The sequence below is a fragment of the Aptenodytes patagonicus genome, chromosome 18 (assembly GCF_965638725.1).
Source record: "Aptenodytes patagonicus chromosome 18, bAptPat1.pri.cur, whole genome shotgun sequence".
In the NCBI taxonomy this organism is placed as follows: domain Eukaryota; kingdom Metazoa; phylum Chordata; class Aves; order Sphenisciformes; family Spheniscidae; genus Aptenodytes; species Aptenodytes patagonicus.
In genome coordinates, this window is record NC_134966.1 from 920,241 (window position 1) to 944,625 (window position 24,385).

A 24,385-nucleotide genomic window follows, 5' to 3' on the forward strand; every position below is an offset into this window, starting at 1 on the left:
TTCGGTGAGGACCAGGCTGGTGCCAAGCACCTTTGGAAGGCTCTTACCATCCGATGCAATGGTTGGCCTCAGTGGCACAGCTCATCCCACGGGGGAGCAGAGCGTGAGGCCGCATGGCTGGGCTCTGCCAGCATTTCTAGCGCAGAGGAGCTCACAGGGAGCAGCATCTCCTTTGAGAACAACCATGTGCATCTCATCTCGAGGGAAAACACCAGCTCTGGCATGACTTCTCCAAAAGAATCCCCCAAAAACAGTCCCAGAAAGAAGCTGCTAACTGGGACCTACAAGAGGAAAGCCCCTGTGAGCAGTCTGGGGGACGAGCTGCTGCTGCTGGAGTAAGGAGACCTCATGCACTGATTCCCTGCGTTCCCAGCCCAACACCTCCCAGACGTGCTAATGTGACCGCAGCGTGTCGGCGACACGTGAGGTCACTGTGGTGAGACAGGCGTGTTCCTGGGGGGCCCCAACACCTCCACGTCTTCTCACTGCAGCAGGGGGCCCAGAGAGCTATCCAGAGCATCGCATGCTTGTGTCACGCAAAAAAAAGGTAAAAAGAGGTAATAATATACACATAAACATGTGGCATTTTTTTAGGCTTTTACTGGACCCAAGGAATTTGCTCTCTACTGTTTCAGTAGCCAACTGGATGAGAGAAAGCTGGGACAGATGGCAAGAGGAGTGTTCCAACCCCACCAAACCTGCTTTTGCTCTATCGCTGATGAACAGGACACCAGCAGGCAAGTGGCGGCAAAACTTTAATTTCACCCTGCAGAAAAAAATACCTGCGAGTGGAAAATGCTGATGGACTCTTTGTGGAGGTGAAGTTGGGGAAGGAAGGTGTGTGCTCTGTTCCTCACATTCCTCCCCAGCTCCCTTGGGACGGCGGCTGTGCTCCCCAGGGTCCACCCGAGTGCCCAGGGGGTGATGGAGGGGGCTGAGGATCCTGTCCTGCAGCCTTGCTGGCTCCACCAGCCGAGCAGGGCTCAGCACCTTCCCTTCCCAGTGCGGGGGGAGAGGGATGGGACCGAGCTCCGAAACCCGGTGAGGTCCGAGAAATGAAACCTTTGATCTATGTGGGCAGCATCTTCAGAAACACTTGGGTGAGGGTCCCTCACAGGTGAATGCTGTGTCCCCGGGTGCCATCCCGCTGCACCCCAGCGTCCTGCCACATGCACAGCTGTCACGTTGCATCCCTATGGCCACACACCGGAGCCTCCTTCAGAGCAGGGCACCTTGGGCTCATCCAAACATCCAAGCGCAGCCGGTGGAATGTCCTCTCCTCCGGACACCCCGCACAGTCCCCTCTCCTGCAACACCAACCCGAAAACCAGAGGAAAAGCCATTGCGTTGCTGTGCGCTCCCATCCCCGTGCAGTCCCGGCTCCCTCCCGGGCACATGCGCGAGGGCACCGTGCCAACAGCTAATGGGAAAGTTCAGGGTCGGGGCGAGCTGCGGGGAGAGGCACATAAAGGGCTCATTGTGCGGCAGGTCTCCCTTAGCTGTGCTCATACAGGGCTAGCAGTTCAACAACAAAACGGAGCCCAGAAATATGACAAGACACCTTTTTCCCAGGCTGCTGTTAAACTCTAATTAAACATTTCAGCACACTCAAGAGAGGGAATGTCTGCTTCTCAGGCCCAGGCTGTCTCAGCTGGAAAACATCTCCTCCGGTGCAAACAGGCTTGCGCAGGTTGACCTAGAAAGATGCCCCTTGGGCCCAGGGATGATGCAAACCCACGTACCACGGTGGGCAACCTGCTCCCATCCGCCCACCTTTAGGCCAGCAAGGGGATCACTTGCTGCTCCTCTCTCTGGAGGATGGGGCCGGGCTGGAGGACGGGCCCCTATTTCAGTAAAGCAAATTCTTCCCAAACTTCATCACTCTCCTGGACAGTCCCTGGGGCCGCTGGTTCTCCTCCCCAGGCCTGGACCATGGGTCCCCTGCTCCAGAGGTGTGGGCATTTAAAAATAACCCAACGGACAAACAAAATGTTGGATTTTCATTCCTCAGGTGCTTTGTGGTGCTGACCCGCAGGCACTGACCATCATCACACTTCACTGTGACATTTCGGTTGGGCTTAAGTAACTGCTTTCCCAACCTCCCCCATCCCACCCACCGCAGCCTCCTCCACGTCTGGGCAGGAAAATTGGGCTTGAGCCCCTTTTCTGTCCCCCTAGGGTAGCAGAGGTGCTCCCACACTTTTGTTTGACCCAGAATCTTCAAAGCTCAACAGGTTGGAGGAGATGACCAGCCTTGGGATGCAGGGGTTCCTGCGGAAAGATCTAACCCGAAGCCCGTCTCCTTCCAAAATCCCACCCTTTGCTTTCCTCTGGGTTTTCTGGGGAGCAGAGGACAGCCCGGCCCCGATCCCTTGAGAGGGGTTTGCCACTTGCCCGGCGTGCCTGTGAGACCGTGCACCACTGGGGAGGACAGGGAGGCATTGCCACTGGCTTCGTGTCACCACGAACCAAGATGCGGGAACCAGAGCACACACCCTTCAAGCGGTGCTGTTGGAAAACCCAGTGAGGCTGGACTTGGCATCCTGCTATTTTAAAGAATGAAGGAGAAAGAAAAGAGCACAGAAGAGTTGAGCAATGAAGCCAGGCGCTGCCAGGAGTGAGGAGGGGTGCAGGGACTCAGCTGCCCTAGGTGAGCAGAGACGGGCACGGCGGCTTGAAGACCCCCCTCATGTATCACCTGGATGCCCAGGACGGGTATGGCGATGGTGAGCCAGCAAAGCCTGGCGAGTGCCACGGGAGTCAGCCCTCCCCATGTTATTAAACACAGACTTTGGCCATTAGTTGCAGTAATTCCTCAGCACCTTGTTTCTAGCAGGCACAGACCGTACCCCCAAGAACCCCCCACCTCTGATGCTCTGATGTCTGACCCAGCCACATGGAGGGGACATGGCGGTGCTGAGCTGCTGGCACTGATGTAGCTCAGCCGCTGCTTTGCAGCATCACTTGTCCCACCTGAGCATGACCCAGTGGGAGCAGCAAACCAAGGACAGGAGGCTCCGGCTGGCTGGGGACTTGCAAGCTGGTGGTTTCCCACGTGCAACCTCAGTAAGAAACAGGTCACCCAGGAAAGGGTTACTACAAAAATCTGCCATTTCTAAGATTGCTAAGTAGTGGGAAGGTGTCTTGCCCAGAAAGGCTTGGAGCAGAGTGACAGCCCAGGTGATGACACTTGTAATTTGGCATCCTGTGGGGGTGGAATTTGGCAAAACTCGTCTCTCCTGCTCCGAGGACATTCCAGCTCCCCACACAGGCAGTCTGAATTGAACTCCCTCAATAAATACAGCAGCTGGGGGTTTAATCCAGCTGGGGCCCCCACAGTTAGAAAAGCAGCAGCAGCAGCGTGCTCCTCAGGGAGGCTCCCGTCCCTCCCCGGCGAGGCTCCATGCCTCCAGCCACGGCCGGCGCTGCAGTTCCTGCCACCGGGCAGGCGATCGCCCCTGCGAAACCTCACCCTGGCATCTGGGCTGCCCTTGCTGGACGCTGTTACCTCTGAGAAAATGGCAACACCAACCTGTATCTGGTACCCCCCCGGGGATGGCACGTGGCTGTGGATGGCTGACAGGCCCGGAGGGGGCCACGGTCACGCATCGGGCTGTCCCCAGGTGCCATGCACTCGCAGGGCTCGTCCCCCTCCTAAGCCACTGCAGAAGGACAGGGTGGGAGGCTGGATTTAGGAAGGAATCTTGATTTTTCTAGGAAAAGCAAGGCAGGGCAGCAGCGCCCTTAAATCCTCCCCGTGCAGCACCCAGGCTCTGCTGCGCTGCCTGGGCTTTGCGGGACATGTCCGCCCCTGAATCCTGGTCCACCGAGGATGCCCCAGGTGGCACTGTGAGCCCCAGTCCTGGCACAGACACGCCGCAAGGCAGCAAGAGAGGTGACAGCCACGGGCATGCAGACCGAGGGCACCCATCATCCGGGCAGTGCACACACAAGGGGGCTCACTCCCACCTCCCCGCACACCCGGCCCTGGGGACCGCATCCCCGCCAGGCACCGTGACCCACAGCCTCCCCATGGTGCCCACAGCTGGGGAGATTTTGACACCGTGAGCCTGTGATGGGGGGGCCAGATCCTGACTTATCGGCCGACTGTTTCCCAGGCTCTTCTGCCGGCTGTCCCCGCCGCAAGGACGCGTGTGCCGATGGGATGGGATCAGGGTGTGAGAGGGAAGCGGGGACAAAGGCGCTGCACTGCACTCCTCCTCCTCACCCCTGCTCTTGGCAAGGCCGGGGGACTCCGGCTGCGAAGGGAAAAGGTTCCCAGGGCGAAGGTGTTAAATACCCTTCTCCCGTGCTGCTGTCACCTCGCAGTCCCCGGGGTGTGAGAATCAGACTCTATTATCCCCTCATTAGGAACTAACATACTGTACTAACCTTTTCACATGAAAGCTACGGTCTGTTCGCCAACAAAAGCTGACGCTTGGTTCCCAGGAGTGGAAAAAAACCCAACCCCACAAGCACTTAGCAGGGGCTCTGGGGCCAGCCGTCCCTGCCGGCTCCGTGCAGCCCCTGCCGAGCCCTGGCGGATGCTCCGGGGGGAGGAAGGGGCTCTGTGAGTGGGGGGCCAGCCGGGCACGCAGCCCTCGTGGAGTGAAGGAGGGGAAGCCCCCCCGGGGCAAGGGCTTCTTCTTCCAGACCCCGAGATGGCTGGGGGTCCCCCTCGCCTGTCCGCCCCAGGGGAAGGATGGATGGGGCTGTGGGTAGGGGTGCAAGGGGGACTCTTTCCCCTGGGGTTTACGCTGCAGGGAGCCCTTCCCCATCAGGGCATGCTGCCCGACTGTCCTCTAGACAGGAGTCGCCGGGCCGGCAGACCCCCTTCAGCCACGGGAGCTGCTGCAACTCACCCCAGGCTCCCCCTAAGCAGTTTGCAGGGCTCGGGCTGGTTCTTCCCACACCGCTGACCAAAGCACGTTGGGCTTTGCAAGATCTGAAACTCCCACTCCTCTTCAGGCTACCCTGAAAGGTGGGAAGCGAGGCTGGGAAAGCATCACCGGGCCATGGAAAAACCCATCTGCACAACACCTGGGGCCCCAGGTCAGCATCTAGAGCGGCCAGATTTTAAGAGCACTGAGCACGGCGGGTGATGGCCTCCCTGGGAAACATTGCAGCAGCAGGGATGGGATGGGCATCACCGTAGACCACATCCATGTCCCTGCCCCAGACGTTGGCAGACACTGCCCGAGAAGATGAACAGTTGGGGTAACATCCTCCTTGCCCAGGTTTTTAATTAAATGAGACCTGCTTGGGGGCGACAATTTGAGCTTCTGTCCATCACAGCTGCTTGATGCTGAGATAAAGAAGGGCCTAGGGGAGAGATCTTGAAATAAAAAGAGTTTTCCTGGTTTCTTCACTTTAAAAATATCTGCTCTGCCCTATTTTTGGCTGGAGACCTTTGACAGCTCAGGGAAGTGGGCTTAAGAGGTGCCCAGGGCCACAGCGGGTGCTGAATGCCTGAAGAGTCCCACACCTGGGGACAAGTCTCTGCCTTCCGGCATGGCTGTGAGACCCCACAAATTCCAGATGCCACCTTGCAGCCTCGACCAGCTCCATGCTTCGTATGAGGAAAGCAGGAGAAAGGAGGGATACGTGCCCATTTTTTTCCTTTTTTCCCCTCCTCTGTTGCTTCCTTGCCTGCCTGCCTCCACCTGACCCCACAACCTGCCTGTCCCTAAGGGCTGGGGGACTTTTCCAGGTCCCCCAACTAGCCGCTGGCCCGTTCCCAGTGCCCCGGTGTGGGGCAGGGATGGGGTGATGCTCTGCTCCCCCAGCTCCATCGGTGGGTCCCGTTGCAAAGAGGCAGGTGGTTTTTGCATTGCACGCACATGTTTATTAGATCCTGGCCCGAGCCCACTAAGCTGTTTTGCACAGGCCACCGGCGACAGCTTCCAGAGCTGTTTTGCTGCCACGGGATGCTGTGAAGGTGTCAGCGGTGCTACACACTGTTTTGCAAAGTAATTGAATTAAAACCGGTGAAATGTTTTGGTGCTGCCTGGCTGCTCCTCTCTGTGGCGTGGCCGGGTGCAGCGGCCCGGGGTGGCCCGAAGCACATGCGGCTGCTCTCCTGGGCCAGCTCAGCTTCTCTTTTCGGAAGGTCACTTTTCTTCTCAGTTGCTGCAGTCAGATTTGGGTCATCAGGTTTGATCTAAACATGTCAGAGGACTGGAATTCAGGGGGAAGCAGAAGCATGATAAACGCAGGCTGTCTCCCGGCGCGTTTCTGGGCTGGTTTCAAAAAACTCTCGGTTCACTCTTAGTGTCCGGCAGACGGGCAGGGAAACCTGGTGGTGGGTTTAGTTCATTGCCCGACACAGGGGCCTTGGGGCTTGCGGCAGCGAGGGCGAAGCCTGCCCGCCACGCCAGCACTGACCACGGCAGCACCTCTGCACACACGTGTCCGTGTAATGGAGATGAGCACGCGGGTGAGTTATCACCGCCTGTCCGTAGTTCAGAAGTACCTTTGAGCCACAAATCGAACCAGGGTCACGGGCATTAGGCTTTGTGCAAGGTGAGAAGTGATCCTTACCCAGCAGCCGGGGTGGACGAGGCAGGAGGAGGGAGAGCTGGTGCAGAGGAGAGGCACAGAGCTGAGTCGGGACCCTCGTCCCCCTGGCCATCGTCTCCAGGCTTCCCAGTACCAACCGAATCCCACAGGTCCTGAAGGGGTTGATGCTCTCCAGGGAGGGGCAGGCAGAGCACTGTCAAACTTGCTGCAGCTGTGAGAGAGGGGTGGCCAGGAGGGTTTGTCCGGCACCTTCAGCCCAGCCTGTCTCCCTGGAGCTCCTCCCCAGCTCCACGCGTCCAGCACACTCGGGTCCAGTGTGGGAGATACGCAGTGTTGTCTGAGCAAGCACGCTTGTCCCCGGGGTGGGCAGCAGCCCCGGACCTGCTGGGAGACCAGCCAGAAGACACAAACGGAGAGATGGGTTTAGGGGACGGCTCAGGATTTTCCGCTTCCCCAGTCTGTGGTCCGCCTGAACCCAATCATTTCAAAGAGGTTCAGAACCAACCAAGCCACCCTGAGGCAATGAAAATTAACTTCAAACGCAACATTTTAAGCTGAAACAAGTGATTCCCCCCACCCCATACTGCAGTTCAGTCCATGCAGTGATGAGCGCATTGCAGTCTGGGTCATGCAGACGCCAAGCCGGAGACCTCTTTGGATCCATCAGCATCCTCACCCAACACTCTCTGCAGGTCCCTGAAGCCTTGCTGGTCCCCACCTGCCATGTCAGGGGGCTCAGTGCCCTTTTCCTCACTGTCCTTTGCTTGTGGCCGTAACCAGTCGGGGGCTCTGGCCACCACCAGCCTGCCAGGAGGTCCTGCAGACTGGCAGAGCTCTGGGATGCACAGGGCCAGGGCTGGAGGATAAAACCCTCTGAGCTCTGCCTGAGCAGCCCGGGGTGAGCAGGCTCGGTATTCACCCTGGGAGGGAGAGCTGGAGGGAGCAGCTGGGTGGGAGCTTCTCCTGCTCAGCCCGATTTCATGGGTACCTGCAAGGTTGAGGCTTCTCAAAGCAACAGCCCAAGCCCTTGCACAAGCTCTTGCATACAAAAATGATACACAGAAATGAAAAATGGGCCTTCATCAGTTACGTGGGTAGAGTCTTTAGGGGGAAGCAGCTTGCCATTTGGTCTTGGAGGCTCAACCTCAAAGTCCAAGGCAAGTCAAAATCTAAATCTCCAAGTCCCAGGCTTTCTGGGGAAGGTGTGGGTGCCCATCTGCCAGAGCACCGGCCTCTGCTCCCACTGCTCTGCATGAGCCATTGGGGACAAACCACACCGATGCAGAAGGTTACAGGGACCTCTGAAGCAGAGCATCCTTGGCAGCCCAGGAGACACCTGCTCAGCTCATGGTGACTCTGCCCTCGGGATTCCTGCTCCTCCAGCTTTAGTCTCAGGCAAAGGAGAGGCTAAAGAGGGATTATTATACCCCCATGATAAAAGGGGACCTGCCTCGGTGCTGCCTGTGTTTCAGCGGCGCTGAATTACAGAGTCTGAGCGGAGATGGCAGAGGAGGCACTGAAAGACCAGCCCTACACACAGCCACCCCCTTGGAGAGCACCCAGGTGGTCCTGGCGCAGCCGAATCCGCACCTGCACCCAAAACCCTGGGGCTGAGCTGAAGGGAACACGGTGTGCAATGGCAGCACAGCACAGCACAGGGCAGGGCATGAGTCATGCTGGGCTCCTACCGCATGCCGCACCGCAGTGCTCTTGCTTGGGGACAGGAGTCCCAGGGACTGGGGACACCAAGGTTTGCCATTCCCCTGACACTCTCAGACAAGCCACCGAGTCCTGTCCCCGGCCTCACCACGCACAAACCAGAGATGAAGACTTCGCCCAAGGCTGTGTCACTGCTGTGTCACCACTTCACGATGGCACCTGGCGCTGGGTGACAGGGACGACGCCAAGCAGCCGGCACAGTCGTGGGCAGGGCCAGGAGTGGCACGGCTGCCTCCATGCAAGAACACTCTCCCGCACCCCCTCTCCTTCAACAAACACCCCCAGAGCCTCCCTTCCTCCATGCAATGTCCTGATGGATGCTCAGCAGGTCCCGCCGCCACTTCGGCATCTCAGCCGGGAGCCAGGACGGGACCGCGGCGCTGTGGAGTGGGGCTCGGCGCAGGGCCCTGCTCTGCCGCGGCCCTGGGAAAGCCCGGCGCTGGCTGCCGCCGTCCCGCTGCGCGGCAGAGATGAGAAGAAAAACAACTCTCGGGGCTTCCCCTCACCTCCCGTCCTCGCCCCACACCGCGGCCCCGCCGGCTCTTTCATCTCCGAGCGCCAGCGGCTCTTTCATCTCCCGCCCGGAGGTGCGAATCGCTCCCCTCTCGCGGCAGCCGCCCCCGCCACTGGCCGCTCGCGCCGGCATCGGCACTCGGCCTGACGCTGCTGGGACCAAATGGCTAGCAACATGACCTGCCCTGCAAGGCCCCGCTTGCCGGGAAGGGGGTGGCGGGTGAGGACCAGTCGCCTCTGTCACCTCTGCAGTCACTGGCGAAGTGCTCAGGACCCCCAAAATCTGGCTGCTCCCAGGTGCCTGCGGAGAAATTGAGGCACCAGGATTTCTTCTGGTTCTCCCTGCAAATAAGACGATGCCGGGCTTGCGCCTGCTCTCGTTCACGTTTGCTCAAACTCCGCTCATCTTTGTTAACTTGTGCCGATGCAAAACCAGCCTGCTGGGATGGGGAGCCATCTACCCCAGCAGGCAGACGTCCGTGCCGCCCTGGCGCTCCTGGTTATGGATGACGAGGTGGTTCCCCAGCCTTAAAGCCCGAAGGAACCGTCCTGGCCGCCCTGCCAGACCTCCAGCCCAGGCAGGAGGGAAGCTCACCATCATCCTGGCAAACAGCCCTGCAGTTTATGGTGCAGCTACGGCTTATCTTTGGATTCTGGTTTAAAGGTGACAAGGCTTCACTATCACGACATAGGTCAGGGTGTGTGGGCACAGGGGCACGGCGATACCTCTGCTGAAGGGCTGTGAATCCTTATGAGCAGCATTAAACAAGATGCTTGATGGGTATGAACTGCAAAGAGAGCACGGCTGGGTAGTGTGAAAAGCTGGGAGAGAATGAGAACAAGAAAGAGAGAAAGAGAAAAATAGAAAGCAAATGAAGAAGAGAAAGAAAAAGAGAAAGAAAAAGAGAAAGAAAAAGAGAGAGGAAAAGAAAAAGAGAAAAAGAAAGAGAGAAAAGAAAAAGAGGAAGGACAAAAAAAAGGAGAAGAAAAAGAAAAAAAGAATAAGAAACAGAAAGCAACAGGCTCATGCGAAGCACTCTAACTGCAGAACTCCCATGTCACCCGGGCTGAGAGCTGCCCCATGGCAGCCATGCACCACTGGCATTAGCTGCGTGTGGCTCCCGGCTCTGCTCCCGGGGGCAGCTCTGACCCAAGCCCTTGCTGGGAACCACCCACCCATGATGCCGTCCCAGTGGTGGCACTGGAAGGGACCATGGCCCGAGCCGGGCTCATGCCAAGCAGCGTCACTGCATGCACTGGCTCTGACAGGGAGCAGTAACGGTGCCACCAGGGCCATCGGGCGCGGGGACAGCTGGGCTCCAGCGGCAGTCTGACCCACCCCGGGGAGCCAAGTGAGCCCCAACCAAATCCTACAAAACAGACAAAGAGTTTCCTGGCGCTTCAGCTGCCTGCGCTGGGGCTGGCGGTGCTGCGGCAGCAGGGGTGAGTGCGACGCTGGCACAGGCACCGCATGGCGTCAGGACACGTCACCATCACCACATCACGTAACTGCACCCAAAAAGCCAGTAATTAACACCTAAGAGTTTTCACACCACCACACGGCTCTTCTGCGAGGAGCCAAAGGGACGAGCCGTGGGAACAGTGATGCTTGTGGGCAAGGGAGGGCCTCTGAACTGAGGGGGACCAGTTCTCAGCGGGCAGCTCTGGCACCCCGAGCTCCGTGGCAGAGCCGCTGTGGCTCCTGGCACATGGGTCTGCTGCTGACAAGTGTCTCGGTCCATGGGGAGTTGCAAACCTGCCCGCAGTGAGGTGGGGCATGACGGGGAGGGGGGAGCCCTGGCAGGACGGCATCCACGGAGCCATTCCCCGGTCTGACCCAACCCCTTCATGACGAAGGCGTCCGTGCCCGAGCAGAACGCACCCGTCTTGTCCATCCTGGCTGACATCTCCCACATGGGGACATTTAGAAGACCCGGGGAGTTTGCCCCATGTGCCTTCACGAGTCCCAGCGAGGCATCTTGGAGAGACCCAGTTTTCAAGCCTGCTTTCTGGCTGGTGAGACGTTGAACAAGAGTTAAAAGGAAGCGATTAGCACCTGTTCTTTATTGAATTCTTTTGCACGATTGCAGCAACCGTAAAGTTAACATCCAACCAAATTTAATCTACCCCTGCAAAACAGTCACAAAACTCAGCCCAGCAAAACCTGATAGTCCGTCTTAAGACACACTGACGCTCCCAGCCTGCCTTTCCCTGCCAAACCCAACCACCCCAACTACTCTCCTTTTCTCACATTTACTATTTATCCTTCTAACTCATCGCAGATACTCTGACTTAGGGCATTTCTTCTCCCCTGCGACTCACAGTGCTGGGGTTTGCAGAGCTGGGTGAGGGGCACATGGGCTCAGCATCCCACTGATGAAAAGGAAAGGTCTGATCATCAGGTGTCCCAGACAAATGTCTTAAAGACTCCAGACAGAGAAATGTGGTCTTTTGGGACAAGGGGACAATTGCCCTTGGCCCTTTCCCGGCACTGGAATAAAGGAATAAAACCGGCCACTGGCAGCACCTCCACAAGCGCCTTCTCCCTGCCCTGTCACGGTGGCAGAGGGGACCCCAACGGGGACTGAAGGCTCAGAGAGGTGGCGGGAGCACCGCCGGGGTGCAGAGGGTTCAGGGCCGGAGCGGTCCAGGCGTCCGGCGCTGTTTGTTTCGCTACGGAAATCCGGATCTTACCTATTTAAATAAACCGTCCGGGAGGACGGCGGAGCGTCAGGCCTGTTGTTGAGCGCACAGGAAACAGCTGTATTCGGTTAGTCAGGGCTAAGTTGGTGACTCTGATAGCCTGGGAATAATAATAATAATAAAATCCCCTCCTGTTGCAGGACTATTTATTTTCTATAGAAAAGTCCAACAGCAGCCCATCACATGGCAGCCAGCGACCGGCTGGGTCCCTTCAGCAGGTCTGCCGGGGTGAGCCATGGCGGGAGAGGCCAGAGACAACGTTTGCCTGATGGCTCATCTGAGCACCCCGGGGGGGCTCAGCCTGGCCTGGGGATGGGTGACGCTGTGCCCCACAGGGTTTTGGAGGCAGGTGGGTGGGTGCTGGGCTGACGGAAGGTGCAGGAGATGCCTTTGCAGCAGGTCAGGCACCCGAAGGGCAGCGGCTGGAAGGAGCATCCTCACCCAGAGCACCGGTGATGAGGTTGTTGCCCAGTGCTGAGGAGTTGCCCCTCCATGCCTGCGGCATGTGCCACAGCCAGGCATGCACCAGCAGTGCAGGACAACACTGTGACGCACAGGACTCGGCTGTCTCAGGCTGTTCCCACCCCAGCTCCCTCCAACCCCACAGGTCTCTGCACCCACAGGAGAGGAGGAGGAGGTGGGCAGGCGGGGTGTGGGGTGGGTGTCTGGGGGAGCCCGGGCAACACGGCTTGTTTTGTGCAGGGACCTGACCAAGGGTGGTGTGTCTGAAAGCATCCCATCAGCTCTGAGGAGGAGAGCATCCCTGTCCCCATCCCCGTCCCCATCCCCATCCTCAACCTCATCCTCATCCTCATCCTCATCCTCATCCTCATCCTCATCCTCATCCTCATCCTCATCCTCATTCCCATTCCTATTCCCATCCCCATTCCCGTTCCCATTTGCATCCCCACCCTCATTCCCATTGCCATCTCCATCCTTGCCCCACATCCACGCACGCTCCCAGGCTCACCAGGAACACCCCAGGCTTGCCAAGTGCTGACTCAGCACTTGGGCACAAGCAAGCTGTGGCAGTGGCATGCAGCGCGGTGGGTCCTTGCCCTCAGGCACGCACGGGGCCAGGGAGGCATTTCAGGCAAGGCCCCGAAAATGTGGCCAGGTGGCAACTCGCTCCTTCCACCCACCAGGAAGGACCCAGACCAGCGCGTGCTGAAAATCCTGCTTCTCGGAAGCCGTTCCTGTTTTTTTCACGGCTCTTTGAAAAAAGACTTGGCCATGGCCCAGCCCTAACAGAGCTACGCTGCCCCTCCAACTCCTAGACTCCCAAGTGACCTCCAGGAATATTTCTACGGCTGCCCACACAGATTTCCCAGGAAGGGGCAGCGTGCATCCTCGGCGGCAGAGCAGCCATGTTCCCGCTGTCCTGCTTGGGCCGCCTCATTTCTCCAGGGTAATCCCAGCCCGTAGAGGAGGCTTTTGTTTTTCCTTCTGACGTGGCGGGATGTAACCGGAGGACCCGGCGGCAGCAAATATATTTGTCACTCTCCCCCGTTTGCCTCCCTGCCGGACACAGAGCCTGTGGGTCCCACTTGGATGTGGCTGTTTAGACTGTTTGGCTTCGGCTCGTTTGAGCTTTTGGGGGTGGCTCTGGAGTCACCACCACCCGGCAGTCCCCACGCGGACCCTGGAGGACGGGTTGCTGGAGCCTCAGCTCTTGGTGAGCCTTCGGCAGCAAAATCAGGCTTCAGAGGAGAAACGAGGGCTGGGAGCAAGCCCAGCCTTGGTGCTCAGTTCATTTTCTGAGAAGGTAGAGGAAACGTGCAGAGCCCCGACCAGGACCTGGCAGCTTGCAGGGTTCAAAGTCACCTGCAGCTCCTCGCTGTCAGGTCACAGGGGGAAAAGCCGGAGGCGGGATGGAGGGATTTTCCCAGCAGGCTCTGTCCCTGGCATGCCGCCTGTCCCCAGATGCTCCGCGATGCTGTAGCGAGCCTTGGTGCCAGATGCAAAGCAGCTGAGCTTCATTTAACTGCTCAGGGCAAATTTACTGCACACCCCGCAGCGCATCATCAGGGAAATTCCCTGCCTGTCCTCTTCCCGAAAAGAGTCCGGAGCAGGAGCTGGACTGAGGGGTGGGTCAGACCCAGCCCCGGGCCCTTCTCCCACCTCTCCCAGGGTCTCCAGGTGGAGATTAAAGCTGTGTAAGCAAATAAGAGCGTGAGGATGAGGGAAACACTCAACCCATCAGCAGGTGTCCAGATGGGGTGAGAGTGGACACCGCAGACACCCCTGGGATTTTCAGGGCCGGGTGGCCACACTCTCATCCAGCAGCCATTTCCCGGCATGAATTTTTGGCACGATCATGCCTCACCCCCTCGCTCTGGGAAATTTCACTGATAACACCGGGGCTGAGATAAAGAAAAACGCCCTCCACGTTCCCACCCAGCTGCCTGCTGGAGCACCCGTCCTGCCCGGCCCCAGCTCTCCCAGCAGTGCTGGGACGGCTTGCAAGGGGGAAAGCACAGCTCCCAGCCCCGCAGGCAATGCTCAGCTCCCGGGGACCCCTCGAGCATCTCTCCTCGCCTTGCGAGTGGGCCGGCAGACGTGGAACATCGCCGGGACCGCTCGCCCCGCTCCAGGCTGGCCGGTTGGGTTCCCACGTACCGCCTTGACGTCACCCCGAGAGCGCAGGAGTGAAAGGGGGGCCCTCGGGCGCCTGACAATAGTGCTTTCCTTCCCCATCAATAGCAGCGAGAGACACGCTGGGCTGACACGGAACTGTGCACAACAAAAGCCAGTGTCCGAACAAATCTTCTCAGGCGCTGGGTCCCCCGGGTGACCCGGGGTTAGCCCGGACTTTTGCTCCCGCCCGGCCCTCCGGAGCAGGAATGTCCCTCCGCGCTGCGCCATGGCTGGTTCCCACGCTTCCAACCTGCTTTGCTATTTATCAGCAACCGGCCTCTAATCCCCTTTGTGAAGGTCTGATTCAAGCTCAGCACAATGTGGCGAAAAGGGAGGGGGCGGGCGGGAGATGAGGGGGGGGATAACAGTCCCAAAGAATGAAAATCAAACCCTTTACCTTTTTCCCCCGCCCCGACGACAATTCCCTGGGGACTTTTTAGGCCATCACCTCTCTGGGCAGTGCCAGGCTGCAGTGGGGACCGGGCAGCTCAGCCCGCTGGAAGGGGTTCGTGGTGGGATGCGATGGTGTTTAAGGAACAAGCATGCACACATGCAAAAAAAAAGCACTTGTGTCCCCTCGCAGGTTAATTCAGCTTTGACGCTCGCTGCTCTTTCATGACCCTCCTCCTGCTGCGGCTTCATCCATCACCTCCGGGGATGGGCCCGTGCTCCCCACGTTTTCCCAACAGGGATGGAGGTGTGCGGTGAAACATCGCCGGAGGGTGTCTATGGGGGAACCGGGAACGCAAATCCCAATTCCCTCCTGGTCCAGCCACCCCACCGCAGCCTCTCCCCACTACTGCAACCCTCTCTGTTTGCAAACCTCCTTGGGGGGAATAACCCAACGAAATTTCCCCAACCCCAGAGCAAGCAGAGCCGGGCGCAGGTGCCTGGTGCTGGGCTCCATCCTCCCTGGTGATGAGCCCCTTGGCCGACTCCTGTTTGCTTTAGGGGAGGATTCACAAGCCCTTTCCCCAGATAACTTTGGAACAAAACAGTTTCCAAAGGCTGCGCTACTTACAAATGAGGGGTTTCAAGCTTTTGTCCTAAATCCAATGCTGTTTTCTTTGCAAACGGCGGGAGAAAAAAGTAAAAGAAGAAGAGACGACCTCGAATGCTAATCTTGTTAGGTTAAACTGTTCGCTAAACAGATGGAGGTGAAAGGCAATGGGATTTTTGTCTTTTCGAGGAAGGGGTTAGGTTTGTAGGGCACAGGGGTCATGCCGGGCAAACTGGCAGCTTTGCTCTTTGTGTCACAAGAGCAGGGAGAAAGTAAAGTGGCAAAAATGCTCCCGGCTGAGCTGGTATGGTGGGGTTTAACCCCCCGTTATTCTGGCAGTCTCCCAGGATGAAGCCCCCGAGCCTCACTCCAGGCATCGGGGTTACTCAGAGCCAGTGCAAGGCCAAGGCACCCCAAAAGGGACATCCATCACTCCCCACTGCCACAGCACCTCAGCATCCCCCAAGGAAGACCCTCCCAAAAGCCACCCAAAAGGCTGTCGGGCTGCCAGGAAGTTTTGTGCCCTCGGCTGTGAATGGGAGCAGTGCCCCTAAATCCCTCGGGAGACAGGAACTGTTTCAGCCGGAGGGTCCAGACCTGCAGGGGAACGCAGCGGCGGCCACAGCACGGCCCCTCTTGCCGCTCCCGCAGGCTTGGCCGCAGCACTGGAGAGGCCGGCCGGTGATGTCGCTTCTGGTCGGGGTCAGGAGCTGAGAAAGTGTCACTGTGGCACTCGGGACAGGCAGTTCAGATTAACCCAAACCACGTCCCTGCTGACGTTGTCCCCCAAGGCCAGGCAGGGAGCTGGCAGAGCCCCGGGGAGCTTCCCTGCTGCAGAGGTCCTGAGGCGGCATGGCCACTGTCACCCGCCAGCCCTGCATCCCTTCCTAATGCTCAGCTTTTGCACCCCCCCATGCTGAAATACCCCGTGCCCCGGCTGGGTTGTGGGGCTAGCCCGGGCCTGGCAGGGCACAGCACCCAGGCTGCAGCCGTCCTGCGCCCTGCGGCACCCCACGGGTGCCAGCAGTGAGGGGGTTTGCCCCGGAGGAGGGCACTGCCACCTAACTAGGGGTCATTAGGGTATGGAGGGATTTGGTAAGGTACTGTCAGACACCCGGGACCCCAGAGAGAGTGGTCAATAGCTGCTGGCTTTACTCTAAACCTAAGGTTTTCCTCAGCTCTACCAGGGCCGTTACTGTTTTTGTGCAAGCTCCACCAAATCCAACTAAAACCCTTCTCTAGCCTCACGCTTTCCTGCAGCCTGACCCCATCCTTCTCCCCCTGAATCCAGGGAGTCAAGAGATGCCGGCCTGGGTGCTAACGCCAGCCTGGGTGCTAATGCCAGTCTAGGTACTTAACACCAGTCTGGGTGCTAACTCCAGTCTGGGTGTTTAAGGCCAGTCCAGGTGCTTAATGTCAGCGTGGGTGCTCAGGCCACCCTGGGTGCTAACACCAGCATGAGTGCTAATGCCAGCCTGGGTGCTTAAGGACAGTGCAGGGTGCTCAGCCCACCCTGGGTGCTCCCACCGTGCCCACATTGCTGTGTACCACCCTGGCTCAGTTTCAGTACCCTGGGAAAGGCACAGCTGGGACCCAGCCTGTGCCACCGTCATGGGCACAGGTGACCCCGCTTCCCCAGGTGCCTGCTGACATCTACTTGGGGACAAATGCTGGGTAAGTGAATCCAGCTCGATTGCTGCATCTCTGCAGACCCCAGCTTCACCTTCCTTGAGCTTTCCGGGGGAAGGAGAGGAAGGCCAGGGTCCCTGCAGGGATCTCCAACCTGCTGGAGGCTCTGGAAGAGACGGAGGCTGGTGTGACCCCATCCTGCTGTCCCCGTGCCCCTCACCAGGCAGACCTGGCAGGGAGCGTGGGCCTGTCTCTGCCAGCCCAGGGCCAAAGGCTCCGGTTTGGGCAGCGTGCCGTGCTGCCAGGCAGCGGTCGCACCCGGCTTCCCGCCCTTCCTGCACGTGCGTGCATGTCCTCAGCCTGCCTTTACCCCGGCGCATTGCCGGGCTGCTCCGGAGGGCACCTGGGGCAAAGCAGCAACAGAAATGAAAACAAAAAAGTATGAAGGATCGGTCAAAAAAATACAACAACACCGACCGGATCTGATAAACCGGCAGACAGAAACAAGGAACTGCCCAGTGGGCGAAACCCTCAGGGGTCCACCACAAACAGGATCCGCTCCCGAACGGCAGGAGAGGATGTGGGAAGGAAAGGGAGGAGGTCCTGAGCGTGGTCAAGGAGAGGCCAGCTGGGAGAGGTGGGACGGCCGTGACGGCTGAAGCTGGCCGGGGTGCGAGGAGATCCCTTCCGGGCAGCGCGCCCAGCCCCAGCTCAGTGACCTCGGAGGCAGAGGGCAAAGCCAGACAACGCTGAGCACCCAAAAGTGCTCTAATTTTTAGGCCTGGACCCCAGAGGACTCTGCACCGGTGCCAAGACACAGGACAACCTTGTGCTGGAGCTGCTGAGGTTGGCATGAAACTCCTTGTGTGTTGTTTTAAAATAAAGGCTAAGGAGAGGGTGCTGGTGGGGCTTCCTGGTGGGACGTGCTCCCCCAAGTACTACTAGCCTGGCTGAGCATCATCCAGAACCGGAGCCCAACAAAATCCCGTGGGAAGACTCAGGACAGCTGAATCCCTGCTCAAGCCGGCTGCTTCCAGCTGGCAATTGCAACGGCATGGCCAACAGTGCCCCCGGCCCATCCCTGCAGAGCTCCCTTTTCTGCCCAGCCCAACCCAACACCCTCCTGTGAACCAGAGCTGGGGCCCGCTGGGGGACAAGGGTCCCCTCCACACTCGCCCAGCCATCACCCAGCCCTGACCCCCACCCGGCCGGGTTTGCTGGCAATGAACTGCAGGAACTGAGCAGCCACGGAGCCATGGTGGGCTGGGAGGAAACCTCACACCAACATAAAATCGTGGCAAGAGCAGGTTTACACACTGTCCCAGCTGGGATGAGCTCTGCTGGCTGCTCCCACCTCCCCATTCCCCAACCTCCTGCAGATGAAGCACCTGATTCCTCCCTCTGGCTACAGCTGCGACTCCTCCCCGAAACGCTGCAGCTGGGTCCTACCGGAGCTGAAGGTGCCTGCTCCCGGGAGGTGCTTTGCTTCGCGTTCCTCCCCTGGGGGCCGCAGCCACCATGACCACATGAAGAGCGGGGTGGCTGCAGGCATCTTGTTTCGCTGTTGCAACGTGAGCACGTTCTCAGCAGGCGCTTTCACATCCCCTGCCCCATGCCGTGCAGGTGGCGGACACAGCGTGGTCCAGACTGGGAATTCGCCGTTGTGTGTCTATCCCCCCCCGGCACTCAAAACAAACAGGAGATGTGAAAACGCAGTGTCCAGAAAAATGTGTGAAGAAGGAAACAAAAAGACGAAGTGGCCGGAGTACCCAGAGGCTCGGCCAGGGGCCCGCGGGGTGCTGTGACAGTAAATAAATAACAGTCCTGGCATCCGGGTATTTGTCACCTCGCTCAGCCCACTGCCCAGGCTCAGGGCTGCGGGCAGCACCGCAGAGAGACGCGCTGGCGAGCGGGATCACACCGAAGCCAGCAAAGGGACAAAACGAAAGAGGGGAAGTGAGCCTGCTGCATGGCAGGAGCTCAAATACCTTGCGGCACCCAAATGGGGGTTTTTGCTCTATCAGACCAGGCATCCTGGCTGTACCAATCCCCACGCCGAGGGCTGGCACCCAGCACCGGCATCTGGAGCAAGCCACAGTGCCGTCCATCCCAGAGGGGATGAGGCCGTGGTCAGGAACACGTGTGACTTCACGCCACAGCTGCGGCACTGAAAGCGAGGTTTGCTGCGGGAGCCGGGACTGGTGTCCTGCCGGTGGGCACCGCTGCCCCTCCAGCAAGCGAGCTGGTGAGGTGGTCTGCATTTATGCCATGGGCAGAAATAACCAATTTCCCCCTTCTCTCCCTGTATTGCACCCATGGAAGCAGCCTGGCAGAGGGCGAGGGGAGCATGGGGACGTGCGCTCGCCTGCCGGACATGCCAGCTCAGCTCTCTGCCCCGTTTCCCCGATTCCCCACTGCACAGTGCACAGCAGAGGCCCCAGGGACAGGACTCAAACTGCCCTGAGTTCGGTGTTCCACTGCATTCTGCCCACAGGACCCCTTCCTTGTCCGTGGGGAGGAAGAGACACCAGCTGAGGACAACTCTCCCCATAAGCATTTAGGGACATCAGGGACCAAGACCTATTCCTCTCCAAACCGCCGCTGCGAGTGAATAGCCCAGAGCAAAGCACCCGACACTTTTGAAGTGTCCAGGAAGGTGAGATGAACCTCCCCAAACTGCAGACCTGTCAAGAGGCTGGTTCCCCGAAAGCAGGGCCCGTGGTGGGACCATGATGCCAAGCAGAGCTGACAAGGGTGCTGGCATCTGCCGGCCACTGCTGCGGGTCCCGGCGGGCAGCCGGACCCACTGGTGTACAGGGGCTTCTCTGGGGTGCCTGTAGCCCCTGTGCACGTAGCTCACCCCAACGCACAAGCCCAGCACATGCATTTCCTGCTCTCCAGTGTCTTCAGACCCTCTATTCACATCAAAATAATTTTACGCGTGTTTTTCCAGCCATAGGCGCTCAGCAACCTCTTTGAAGCTGGGATGCACAATCAGGCAGGAAAGGGGAAATTTCTGCTCTGGGAGAGGCAGAGGCAGCCTTCAAAGCTCCCTGCTGTCAAAAGGCATTTAGAAAATGGTCCGGGAGTGGGGCTTGAGGTGGGCCCACCACAGAGCGAGAGCCAGACCAGCGTTCAGAGGCACCATGGGCACAGGATTTGTGCTGAGCCCATTTCTGGGCCCTATTTCCAGATTCTCTTTCACTCCATGCAAACTGTTGGAGGCCTTGGAGATGAAGGACTTGGGAGCACAGCAGGTGTGGTTTCTTCCACACACTAAACGTCCATCCCTCCATTATCTTTAACAAACAGAGCGCCGACTTCTTCCCTGAACTAAAAAAAGAGAATACTGTGTCTTTTAAAATTTATTATTTTTTGTTCTCTGAACATTTTCCCAGAGGAGAAAGGAGAAGTGAGGAACCTCCCGTGCCAGACAACACCATAAATGTCTCCTGCTACTCTGCAAAGCCAGAAAGGAAAATACCATCACCCGAGCCACTGGGGACATCACGTGTACTGGGGCCAAAGTTGCTTTCCCGGGAAGCTGTGATGCCCAGCTCTGAAAGCCAGTGCTGGGGTCTCCTGAGGACATGAGTCCAGGAAAGGTGTTGGGTGAGAATCCTCTGGCTCAGCGGTCTTAAAAGTAATTCATACCTGAGCACTGATGTGCTGTGCAAGTGGTGTCCGGTGACACCCGCCAAGCCTGGACCAGTCCTGCTGACCTGCACCCCACCACAGCACCTCTGATCCACGGGAGCTGTGGCCGCTGCAGGAGACCCAAAGCTCACCAGGCTTCACGTACGTGTCCAGTGCCTCCAGGGCTGCCATGCCATGTTTGGCGGTGCCGGGGCTCCCAGACCATCCTTTTTTACAAAGTGCCAGGGCTCAGCGAGGGTGGTGCTCCCCAAGGGAGGTGAGCTGATGGGGGGTCCCAGGGCTGGCCTCGCCACCAGGACCACCCCGCTGCCCCATACAAGGCAGAGCCAGGGGTCTGCCAGGCTCCACCAAGTCCAGCTCATCAGTGCCTAATTATCACCACAGTGGAAACCTCTTTGACCATCCAACGCACGGCCACGGCCTCTTGCTCAGCCTGCACCTCCGCATGGAGCCCGACTGCCTTGTAACCCCCTCGCAGGCATGGGCTGCGACTGGATCCCCCCGAAGCCTTTCCTTCCCCAGAGTAATCTAGATGTGAGATGTCAAAAGATTTTGTGAAACATCAGGGGATCTTTGAAGAGGGCTGGAACAGGCTTGCCATGGATTAAGACAGGGCAGCCATCTCATTGCAGACAGACTGAAGAAGGGTGGGACACCTGCCGAGTCCAAACCAGAGGAGACCATCTGTAAAATAAGGTGGTGAGAAGTTCTCACATGCTGTGAGCAACCGTCCTCATCTGTCACATAAGAGGAAGCTGGCTGGGTGGGAAAAACGTTCGACTGTCAGAAGAGGAGAGAAATATTGGAAAGAACCTCCTGAAATTAGAAATCACACTGGTGACAATTATAAACATTTCAGTAGGGTCAACAAATAAAACACCCAAGCTGGCAGCTCATTCTGCACGACCCAAACCCCAAACTGCAAAATCTTCTGGTTACCCTGAGCAGGAAGAAAATCTCTGCGTTGCTGTGCTCCCCACAGCCCGAAGCTCAGTTTCCAGCTCTGGCGCTATTAACCTCCTCCACGGACACGCTAATGGAGACAAAATGGTCCTGGATGACAATCACAGCCCGGGGCATTCCCTGCCTGAATGAATCAACTTGAACAGCTACCGCTATTGCCAAAGAAAGGGCTTTGCTCCACAGTTTTGTGACTTACAGCAGCCCAGTAACCTCCTAGATAGTATTTCTTTCAGCTCCATCAGTTCCTCATTGACTTTTCCACTTTATCTCAGTGAGGGTATCACATGGACGTTTGTGCACCAGCGATTGCATGCGACGGTTTATATTGAGGAAGTCTGACGGAGACTGCCAGCATTCAGGCAAGGCTATAATTTTTCTATACAGGGCCAGATCTTCCTCACAGAAGCAAAAAGGCCATTTTGATATATTTATACATCTTCCACAGCCCACCACTGAGAAGCCTTTCCCCAGGGTGGAGAACCGGACCCTTCCCTACAAAGTCCACTGTACTTGGAGATCCTCAGATGAGGCATATTGGGGACATTTTAAATAGCCATTTTTACTGAATTTCCTAGCCTAGCTTCCTATGAAGATAATTTTAATCACGCAGACAGAGCTTCCACAACCTCTGCAAAGCGGCCAAATGCACCAGCGCGCTGCGCAGGTGAGGGCTCACGGATGCGATGCAGAAGTGGCTGAGACAGCAACCTGCGTGGGAGCGGTGTGCTCTGATTTCACCCAGCCCACAAAATATTCCCTTCTCCTTTGTGACAGACCCAACTTCTTATTTCTGACCATGGAACAGCGCATTTAAGGGACTTTCTGGCCGCAGCTGGGGAGTGACAAAACATGGAGTTGAACTGCCCTGTAGTACTCCCTGGTTTTTCCTAGCCGGGTCACTTGTGCTCGCGTAAGGCAGTGAGTCCTGCAGTCCTGCTGCATTTTGCTCCCTCCTAAAGGGACAGCACAGTGCACCGGTGCCGCCCCCCAGGGAGAGCTGTGGACACAAGCAGTGCATGGGGTTTCTGCAGCACTCCGATGCCCAAATTCTGCCCTCACTATCTTGACGAGACCCAAGAGCAACACTGAGGACGTTGCTAGATCCCCCCCCCCCCCGGCAGCGATGTGAGATGGACTGAGGGCAGGAGAGCAGGGCTGGCTGCAATCTGCGTGTGCTCTTAAGTGTGAGCAAAACCTGCTAAATAAACACGATTGTCAAAGGCAGAAGAGAAAAAAAAAAAAGAATTTTTACATTTTTACTCCATGGAGTAAAAATGCATGGACTGAAGTGAAAAAGCCAGGGCAGAGAAAAGTCAAAGTGGAGCCGTACTCAGATTGCATCTGCAGAAAAGCAGGCGAAGAGCAGAACATTGCACGTGGAGGCAGGGATACCCATTCAATGTCTTCTCACGTGGGCAGAAGCAAGCACGACACACTGGGCAGTGAGGACAGGGAAAGGGAAGGGCTGCAGCCCTCCACAGTCCTCCCCCTGCCCGCCAGATCCATCCCTGCTGGGAGGGACACTGCCAAATCTTCCTACACGTTTGCGGCTACTGAAGAGCATGAGAAGGAAGAGGAGCAGGGCAGGCGTGGGGCTCCCGGCGCTGCCGGGGAGGTGGGTGTGCTCAGCATCGCGGCAAGGAGCACCGGGGACGTCGGTGGGGATGGGCTCTGCACTGCCCGATGCGAATGCAAATATTGTCACAGGCAACTATGGGAAAAGTGTTATTTTTTTGCTTTAAAGCAGTTTATCTCCATCCAGGCATCTGGGGCATTTTTCATGGCAACTTCTGATTTTGAAGCTTTTCACCTCACTTTAGAGCTGGCTGAAAACCAAGATGGGTTTCCCGGGATTTTTGGGGTGGAGAGGGTAAAAACCATCATTCTTAGCCCTGAGACCTGGCTGAAAGACTAAGAATTGAAATTAATGCCTATTTGGGGATTTCCCTCCACAGCGTATCTCAGGGAAAACTGAGCAAAACCCATCCTGCAGGCGGGGTAAGGAGGGGCCGGGAAAGGGCTGGGGGGCTCCCGGCTCCTCAGGAGTACTTGCTCCCACCCCAGCCCCACTTTGAGGCCCTGCTTAAGACCTCACTTAGTACCTGCAGGACCCCGTCCCCTGATGCCTGCAGCCATAGGCAGCCACGAGCCTCTGATACGGCCCTACAACCCCATCAGGTCCCCAAAAACCTGTGGAGGAAGTGGGTGAGCAGCCAGGGCCGGGGGACGTTTCACTGAGACCCAGCTGCCCCGTCCCCGCAGAGGGGGGGACCTCCAGGAGCCCCCATTGCACACCATAGAGCACAAACCCAACCAGCCCACAGACATGCTCCGGTCGCTGCTGGTTTTTACCCAGTGCAAGAAAATCTTCCTGGAGCGGGGATCGAGGGTGTCTCGAAGCCCAAAGGTTTTCCCCAGCAATTGCGGGTGGTGGTGGGGCGATAACCCCGCTCCCCTCCCCAGCCCCCCAGCAGGCAGGCTCCCTGCCTGCGATAAGGGCAGAAAACAGCCGAAAACAAACAAACAGTTCGAGTTAATGGGGCGGCAGTTATTTTTGGCCTAGAGGGAGTTCACACACTCTGTGTTGTTTTAGTAAATAACTGTAAATGGAGCTTGTGGTGTGGGGAGCGGGCTGGGAACCGGCTCACTCCAGGCAGCGGGGAAGAGCCATGTCTTGTCGCACTGGTGCTAACAGGAAACCAACTGCCTCACCTACCTTAGCACCTCTCTGTACTCACACTTTTATTGTTGCCACATCCTTCGGCAGCCACATCAGAGAGAAGCCGAGGGGGCAGGGCAGGGGCAGGCAGCATCTCGCCGTGGGAAGGCAGCTCTGGGGCTTGTCACCCCCGGCGAGGAGCGGCGACGGCGGGGGGACAGCCCGCACAGCCCCACGTCCTTTCCGACAGATGCACGGGGAGGAGAAGCTGCAGCTTGAGTTGCCACCGTGACATGGACCATGCAAAAACCATGTTGTCATCGCTGGCTGTCATCCCAGGACTGGGCGAGGGGATGCAGGATGGGCTGCAGACCCTGCTCTGGACC

The 24,385-nt window shown here is 57.9% G+C and overlaps 1 protein-coding gene across 12 annotated transcripts in view; it reads right to left on the reverse strand.

Moving 5' to 3' along the window:
* EXD3 (exonuclease 3'-5' domain containing 3) overlaps window positions 1–24,385 on the reverse strand; it is a 298,686-nt gene that overhangs the window by 26,604 nt on the left and 247,697 nt on the right. For 8 of the 12 annotated variants that reach the window (XM_076355649.1, XM_076355644.1, XM_076355648.1 and 5 more), the window contains one exon: window positions 6,082–6,903. The exons of 3 other annotated variants lie outside the window; for them this stretch is intronic. In XM_076355649.1, the coding sequence (XP_076211764.1) occupies window positions 6,463–6,903 (441 nt within the window). In that variant the 3' untranslated portion in view covers window positions 6,082–6,462. Of the gene's footprint in view, window positions 1–6,081; window positions 6,904–24,385 lie in introns of those variants that run through there. One more of the 12 variants, XM_076355650.1, reaches the window with a different exon arrangement.